The 8,530-nt window shown below is 57.0% G+C and overlaps 1 protein-coding gene across 1 annotated transcript; it reads left to right on the top strand.

Moving 5' to 3' along the window:
• Positions 1–4,036: 4,036 nt before the first annotated feature.
• BESB_031040 (zinc finger, C3HC4 type (RING finger) domain-containing protein) lies at positions 4,037–8,530 on the top strand (the record flags this gene model as incomplete). Its single annotated transcript, XM_029361772.1, has 8 exons — positions 4,037–4,334; positions 4,461–4,585; positions 5,289–5,508; positions 5,954–6,036; positions 6,655–6,802; positions 7,058–7,427; positions 8,046–8,099; positions 8,431–8,530. The coding sequence occupies 8 exons, from the start codon at positions 4,037–4,039 to the stop codon at positions 8,528–8,530; spliced, it is 1,398 nt and encodes a 465-aa protein (XP_029215239.1).

The raw sequence follows: 8,530 nt of genomic DNA, 5'->3' as shown, positions 1-8,530 counted from the left end.
GTCGCTCTTCGGGGAGTGGAAAAACGTGTACGCGCTCGAGAAGAAGAAAAAAATGCAAATGCAGCGCTGGCCAGGGAGGATTTCACGCAGAGAGGAGGAAGACGGAGAGAGCCACAATTTAACAGCTGCGGCCCTGCTGCGTGCTCACGCACGCGTGGAGGGAGAGAAGTCGGAGCTGAAGGCGCTCAGAGGTGGGGACAGAGTCCGCGCCGCAGAGTAGAAAAGAAAGCGCGCACGGCCAGCCGGCGAAAGGAAAAATCAGAAAAAATTCAGTGGGCTGGGGCATGCAGGCGGCGCATGAGCGACAAACGCGGGACGGCAAGGCAAGAGAGATGCAGCAGAGAAAGGGAACGTCGCTCGGCGCTGACTCGCTGCTGTGTAGGCGCATGTCCGAGTTTCAAATCGTTTTTCTGCGCTTTTTCCTGCTTTAGGACCCGGGCCTGTGAACTTTCGTTTTCAATTCTCCATTATTCCCTCTTCTACGCATGCACCGGCGCATGCATGCCGCGGCAGCACGCGGCCGCAAGGCGACTGTCGCCGCTAGAGCATTTTCCCCGCCCAAAAACGGAGCTCCGCAGAGCGAGCCACTGCAGTAGAAGGCATGGTTTTGAAGGCTGCGAAGAATCCGAGAGTCGCCGCATGCAAGCCGGAGTCCGCCGTTTTCGAGAAGCGCTTCTTCTCATGCACGCATGCGGAACGACGCGGCTCAACTGCCTCGAAGACCCTCTTGGCTGAAGGCGACTCGCCGAGTCTTCCTCGTATGTGTGCGTCGGTCATCTCGATTGTGTTGCAGGTAAACGGACGACTTCCGCTGGAGGCCGGGGCTTGCCCTTCAGCGCGAGCTTTCCCGGGAACTCCACGCTGGCAGGTTGCTTTTTTTAACGCAGAACTGCAGGAAAGCATGCCGCGTGAACCGGAGCGCGACACGAGTCACGGAGAAGGTTCAGGCTGCTGAGAATCTTTGAAACACCTTCCCTCGTCGAGTCCACGAGGCGTCGGCGAGCTGACCAGGCCGAAAGCCGCAGTGCTCGGCGTGTGTTTCGTTCCCGAAGAGCGGGAGGGCGAAGAGCTTGCGTGCCGCTGGCAATGTGTATGGTCACCGGCTTTCTGCGATGCAGCAGCAAGTCTGCAAACTGCACGAGGCGTGAGCTTTCCAGCAGCCAGTTCGGATAGAGTACGAAACGTCTGCGGCAGGTTAGGCATCTTTTTTAGCTTGAAGAGGCGACGCCGCTTGCTGCGGAAACAAAGCGTGAGCAACTGAAGTCCGCGTTAGCCTGCGACGTGCCCGTGTGCCGCAAGAGGTGGTGGATGCCGAAAGCTCTCTGAAGCTCGTTGTGTCTAGGTACGTAGCGATGGTCTTTGGTAGACTCGGGAGCGGTGCTTGGGGGCCTCCAGGTGCATTCATTTTACCTGTGAAGCCCTCAGCGGTCTGCGCTGCAAACAACTCCGCCCTGAACAGTGCGTGTCTTGGAAAGCCTGGGACTTGTTTCTTTGAAAAATGTTGCCTCGGGCTGGAGCGGCCGCAGACACCATCGTTGCACAGTCACTGTCAAGCCCAGACAAGAGGGAGCTACGACATGAACGGCACTCTTTATTTTGAGCCTTCTTCTCTCTCCACCTATTGATTTTTTCGTTTGCGAGACACAGCGCGTCCGCGTGCGCCAATTTGCATAGCTTTGCTCTATTTCCCATGCAATAAAACCACGAAAAAACAGAAAAGCAGTGCGGGGGCAGCGCGAAACGAATCTGTTAGATTGGGCTGATACGCATCGAGGTCCCATGCGCCTGAAGAGCCCTCACCCCGCCACCGTAGAACGGCTTTGCCTTGTGACTGCTGAGTGTCTACTTGCCCCCTTGCATGCCGAATAATTACCGCAGCTGCAGCATTGCCTTCGCTCGGCTCTTTGCGGTTGCGAAATAAAGTAAATTTGTGAAGGCGGCGGTGCGAGTAGAGGAGCTCGACAAGTGGAAAGCGTGTGAGGCGAGCCGCGCTCATCGTACTCAACTGAGAGCAATGCCTAACGAAACCGGCATGTCAGTGCTGTGCCTCGCAACCGTTGCTGCACAGACCACCGCCGGCAGCCGAGCGCAGCTACGGTGAAGCGGCGAAGTTGTGCGAGTCCAAAGGAGCTCTTTCGAAGCCGTGAATCCGGTTTGCAGACTGAGATCCACAAACGCTAGATGCTAGCCTGAAATCCGCGCAGGCCTTCCAGCGGTGGCTTTGCTTGATACAGGACTCGTGCGTTTCTCGCTTGTGACGCGTATGGCACGAAAGCTGAAACAAACAGAGAAACGTCAGACACTCAGTTGCTCACCGGGACTCGCCCATTTGCACAAGCAGCAGGCTTACTCGCGAATTGCTAGCAGCGCATGCACCGAGAGATGCGCCGGCAAAGACCGAATTCACACGCGTTGCGACCTCACGACTCTCACTGGGATTTCCTGGGCTTTGTCTCCGCGCCGCCGCTCTCGGGAGCGCACAATTTACCAGGAATTTCCACTTCTTCAGGGTGACTAGCCGGAGGATGGGCGGACACACGTGCCGCGTCTAACTCAAGAGAGGAGCTGTCGCGCAGTGCGTCATTCTTGTCTGACGGCCGTTTTTTTCCATCTGCGTAACTACTCTGCATGTCTTGTGTCCACGTCGCTCGGAATTTCTTTCAAATGTCTATAAGGAGCGTGGAGCCCAGCTTGGCTTTCCCGTATTCGCCTCGGCCTTCGCGAAAAGGTCCCCTGGCTCTCGCTAGCAAGGGCGAAGAGCGAAACCAGCCGCCCATGCGTGTATTTTTCGCAGTTCCTTCGGGCCTCTTTCAGTATTTCTCGTTGCTCACAGCCTCGTTTTTCTCTCTGTCTTTGAGTCAAGCGCCGTTTTTGCCTTTTCTCCCTTACTTTTAGTTTCTCGCCGCAGTGTCTGTGCGTCACGTTCCCGGGAACTGGAAGTTTTTCTTCGCCACTGTATGCGTCGTTTGTGTCCCTGCAAGACGCTTTCCGCCTTCTTCTCTGAACGTTCTTGGAGGATCCATCGAGCGCAGTAGGATTGCGCTGCGGTTTATAGAGAAAGTCTTGGATTCCAGAGACGCTCCACGACCCTCTGGTCGCGTCGCCCCTTTCGCGCCGGCGCCATGGACGCTCTCAGAAGCAAGTCAATTTTCGAATCACTTCCGTTGTCGCCTCGCGTTCGCCGTTGAGAGCCTCAGCCTAGCAAGGCGCAGTACCTCCATGCGCGCCCCTGCCAGCTTCTTCGAAGGAAATAAGCGTCGGCGCAGCAGGCGTCTGGAATAGTCTTTTCGACCTTCCCCTTACTTCCAAAGGCCTTATCGATTTTCTGCGCGTCTTCGTCTTCTGCAACTCTATTGCGAGACCGAATCTGAGCTCCCGCGAAGGCACATTTGTCGCTCAAGTGTGTATTTCCGCGGTTGGGTACAAACAGGCGCAGCCCGCCATCGAGTGCTCCACGAGTCTGCAACACAGGGAAGGTCAGTCACCGGCTTTTTCTGCGTTACGTGAAGGACACCCGCTCGTCACATTTCCGTCCTACAGAGTCTACATTTGCTCCTTCTCTCGCGCCTACGCCGGCATCCACTCTGGTCGTTCCGGCTTTTTCAGCCGAGGGCTCTCGCTCGCTTCGTGCTCAACTGAATATTTCGCATGCATCCCTGCCGGCTTCTCGCGCACCTGTCGCTGGAGCACGGGAGCCTGCGTCCTTCGGCTTCGTCGGTGCGCGCGTCGCCTTGCTTCTTTGATTGGTTAAGTTTGCCTCTCGCGCGCGCGACTGCCTAGCGTGTGCGTGTTTTGCCTCTGCATGCATCCATACACGGTTGTGAATCGTTTGGAGCGCCGCTGGAAGCGAATTGCCGACTGAGGGGAGTCTGAAGCGGGTGCGAAAGGGGACGGGACCGCTCGGCGGACACCTCAAACGTTTATCAGAGACGGCTCAGAGTTGCTCTTGCCGCGAAACGGGCGATGAAGCGCAGCGAGACGCGCGCCAAGGGTTTGTCCGCGAGGAGACTGAGAAGAAGACGATACGCAATCCAGAATGGAAGCAGCGGAGGCGGAGGCCCTGGCGCTTCAGATTCAGCGAGATCTCAATGAGGAAGGTGAGGCTGCCGCGCGGGCGTTCGCTCCCCTCTCTGCCTCTCAGGCTGCAATTATTCTCGTGGAGCCTGCGCTCAGAAGAGCCAAGCAGCTCCGCGAGCGTCTGTTGTACAAGAGGAGGAGGTCACGCGAGAGAGATATGCTACATTACCACGTGAACTTCACTTTTCTGGGGAGCACACTCTTGATCTCGCCTTTAGCAGGACCTCAAAGCACCAGAAGCCGTGTGTTGCGTATAGGTAGTTGACGAGACAGACACGCACGTACCGGTGCTGTGCTGGAGGCCTCGCCTGTGTAGGCCTGCGGGGAGTCTATCGGTGGAATCGAGGCTTTTTTATCTCCTCGCTTATGCGCCTTGTGTGCAGCTGACATGTTGCGTCGAGACCGCCGGATGGCGGCCTCGATATACTTCTTTTACGGTTTCTGCCTCATGGGCTTCACTGCCTGCCTCGTGGCGCTTCTCGTCCTCTACAGGCACGACTGGGATCGCGTAAGCTGACGCGCGCTGACGGTCTAAGGTTGAGGCATTTCTGGATAGCGTTCTCTATCGGCCGCAGCCTATGCAAATTTCTGAGCTATTTTCCCAGTTGACTTGGCATTACCCACCTCTCTCATTCAGTATCTACATTCATCTACGTTTTCGCGTCTATGTATATATGTTTGCCTTAGCTATCGGCACACACTGAGCGTGTGAGGGCAGGGAGGCAGGTGGATATTGTCTGTCTGAGTTTGAAATGCTGCGTGTGGGGCTGCCGGTCGTGCGCAGATCTCCTCGATGCATGCCATCCCTTCTGTTTTCGAAGATAGTTTGGTGAAAGCAGCTCCCTTCACCCGCGTCCCTAGCCTTTTCTCCGTGTGGCGACTCCCTCGCTGCCGCGTGCTTTGCTTCCGTCCTTGTCTGCCTGTCTGTCCATGTGAATCTGCCTGCATATATGTCCGCATGAGGGCCTGCGTGCCTCCTCGTGAGAAATAGAACGGTTGCGTTCATATACATATCCACATAATTATACATCTATATTGAGTTGTGTATGGCGTATCCGTTTCGCGTGGGGCTTTCGCGTCCATCCCGCTCGCTTCTCGTATACAAACATGTGACTTGTGTGCTCGTTGCGGCGCTCCGGTTCTGTCTGATGCCCTGCGTAGACGATGTGTGCTTCACACCCCACAGATGCCAGCGTGCGTCTTTTTTTCAGGGTTGCGACGCGGGCGTCAAGCTGTGGGGTCTGGTCTGGCTGGGGCGGATGATTGTTCAGCTCGTGTTGAACACACTCGTGACCTCTTGGCGCATTCGCGCGAGCCTCGCTACCGTCCCCCGAGTCCTGGTGATCTTGACGCGCCTCGTCCACGCCTTCGGCTTCACCTGGTGGCTCTTCGGCGTGGAGCAGCTCTACTTCGAGCCTCACTGCGGCGAACGTGAGCACCGCCTCGGAGGCCACGCTAGTGGGAGCCCTTCGCCGTCGAGCTTCATGCATGCGCATCCAGGAGCGGGTCCTGGGGCAGAGATCCACTGATTTTTGAGTGCGCATGCGCAGTCGATATGCTTGCTAGTGCGAATGCGGCTTTGCCGAGAAGGCGGAAGAAAGCGGCGTGACGGGTCGCTATGCGTCTTGAATGCTGCTGCTACGGCGGTGGCGAGCGCGTGCCGTCTCAGCCGCACTCCGCGTCCACCTCGCGGGGGCTGGCGCGGAGGAAATCGTGAATTGCTTGCATGGGCGCCCGTGGGGTTGTTGTGTTCCTTTCTGCGTGCGCCGGTCGGCAGAGAGGCTGACTCTGCGTCAGCGGGCGGAGCGCTTGATGCGTAGGGTCGCGAGATCTCGAATGATTTCTCTTTTGTCTTTTTTTTCTCTGTTTGCGTCAGCCACGCTCGCCCGAACGGTCGCGCAGATCATGTTCTGGGTGACAGGAACTGTCTATCTTGTGCCATTCCTCGTCTACACTCTCGTAAGGAAGCTTCAGGCTCTCGCACTGAGATTCACATGCATGCGCAGAAGAGGCGCCTCGCCCGACTCTATTCACGGGGACTCCATGTGTAGATACATGCGCACTGCTATAAATGAAGGCACTTGTGTGCGCATGCACGCGTGGTGTTACCGACCTGTGCAGGGGTATCTCAGCGATACAGGAAGCCCAACGGCGCACTCAGATGCACGCAGATCTCTATTTATCTATATATCTATCCTTATATAACTATCTATGACTATATATCTATATCTCTATCTGTCTATATCTACCTATATCTATCGCTCGACGTATGTGCTGGGGTTGAGGGTTAGAACCGCTGTTGGCGTTTTTTATGAACGGTAGAGGAACTTTGGCAGCGGTTGTGAGGTTCTCGCCGTATATGCGCAGGTGCATGCGCATTTATTCGGGACTCGCTGTGCCTCAGCGATGGGCGGACGGGCGCACTGTTTCGTGTCGTATTCGCCTTGTTTCCATCCTGTCGGTGTCTCCTGCCGCGGCGCAGAGCTGCACGCGACAAGTAGAACGGTGCGAGTCTAGATGTATAGATTTTCGGAGCGCGTTGAAGTCACTTCCTGCATCGTGTCGGTTTGCCTGCAGATCTGTCTCTGTCTCCCCTGCATCATCTACTTCATGGTTCGCTTCGCTGTCCGACCGGCGGACCGGCAGCCCACCCCGCCGTTGCTCATTCAGCAGCTCGAAGTGAAAACCTACCGCGATCTCGTTGAAAATCTTCGGCGCCAATACAGTACGTGCGATGTGTGAGGGGGGCAGCGGCAGTCTCCAGCGCGCCGCTGCAGGCGTGATGTGGACTTGAACGCGTTTTTAGCTTCGAAGACCTTCAGCTGGTGTGTGTGAATATTCGTGTGAGGGTATGTCGCCTGAGGCCTTCCGCAGGCGGTGTCCCTCTAGCCCTCGCATCGTCTCCGTTCGGCCTGCAGTTCGACTGTGGCGGCGGTTTGCCCCGGCTTCCATCTTGGGGGTGCGATTCCTCTGTCTTCAGCGCTCGACACTCACGAAGTCGACGTTCAGCAGGAGCGCCGCTCGCTTCCAGGCCTTTCGTTTGGGACGGTGATCGACAGCGTCTCGAACTTGCTCGCCTCCGGCGCGCCGTCGGTGTCTCCGTCTGCGCCGCCGCCGGGCGGCTTCGCGCGGTTGGGCTCCACGGGCGCGGTCGGAGGCGGGGGTCTCCCGGGCGCGTCCTCGGCTGGGGGACTGGGCGCCAGGGCGGTCAGCAGAGAGCTGGGCGAGGGCGGCCCGAGCGCCTCGGGGCTCCTCGAGCGTCAGTCGATCTCAATCAACAAGTCGTGCCCCATCTGCATGGTAGATCTGGATGACGAGGACGAAGTTCTCATCATGCCCTGCGACAGCAGGTACAGCGGGAGCCGCGCAGCAATGGCCATGACTCGGCGTCACAAACGCTGAGCTCTGAGGCACAGCACAGAGACGCAGGCATCAAGGAGACGCAGAGAAAGTCCATGGAGCAACGGCGCATGCGTCGCAGAGGCGAGGCTTTCACAAATTTTAACCTTGTTTTCTTGTCTCTGACGGGCCCCCGCGTGTTCGCCACGGGTCTCTGCGCAGAGGCCTCACTCGCCTCCGTTCATCTGGTCGCTTCCACGGCTCTCCCGCCTTGCCGCTTCCGCTCACACACATATGTAGACGCATGCTTACGTTGCAGGCATATAAGCTTGTAAAAACATTCAGACTCGCGCAGGGTTCGAAGGGCAGATGGATGCGATAGGCGTATGCGCCGTGGGAACGCGGCTTGGATTTCTTACTTCTGTCATCCTCATCGTTGTTGGAATACATGGTGGCTCCTCTCGCGGCGTGAGTGTGGAATATCACGAGGACCACACCGCCGTCGTCTGCCCCCGGAGTCCCTCCCTCCTTCATTGCATATTTACAGAAATAGTCTATGTTTCTGTTGAGGAGACTGCAGCGCGGTCTCAGGCGTGTATGGCGCGATCTGCCTTCTGAATTTCTCGCAGGCATTTCTTTCACAAGGCGTGCGTGGAGCACTGGCTGGAAACGAGTCAAGCGTGGTAAGTGAGCAATGTGTGTAAAGGACTACGTTTTCACAGGCGTGTCCCTCTCTGCAGCATGCATGCAGTCAGTCAGGGCCTGGTGTCGCCGAATCGTTTCCAGGTCTTCATCATCTTCCCTCTCCCAGTAGCGTCGGATTTCCTCGTCTGTTTGGTTTGCTGAGTTCGTGCGCCTCCTCCGCTCGCGCCTGCGGCGCCGAATCTGGATTTTTTTTGCGAGTCTCGTCGCCGTGTTTGTTTTGCTTTTTCGCGCCCTCCATTGACCATTTGGTCTGTGGCTCCGGCCGTGAGGCGCAGTTTTTCTTGACGAACTTTTGTGATTTTTTTGCAGCCCGATCTGCCGCGCGAATATCGTGAACATTCTGATTGGGACGCCCTCCGATCCGAATATGGCGCCGGTAGACCAGCGAGATTTGGAGATGCAGATCTAG

Source organism: Besnoitia besnoiti, chromosome XIII (assembly GCF_002563875.1).
Source record: "Besnoitia besnoiti strain Bb-Ger1 chromosome XIII, whole genome shotgun sequence".
Lineage (NCBI taxonomy): Eukaryota > Apicomplexa > Conoidasida > Eucoccidiorida > Sarcocystidae > Besnoitia > Besnoitia besnoiti.
The sequence above is the reverse complement of the archived record's forward strand: the minus strand, read 5'-3'. Positions and strand labels throughout refer to the sequence as shown.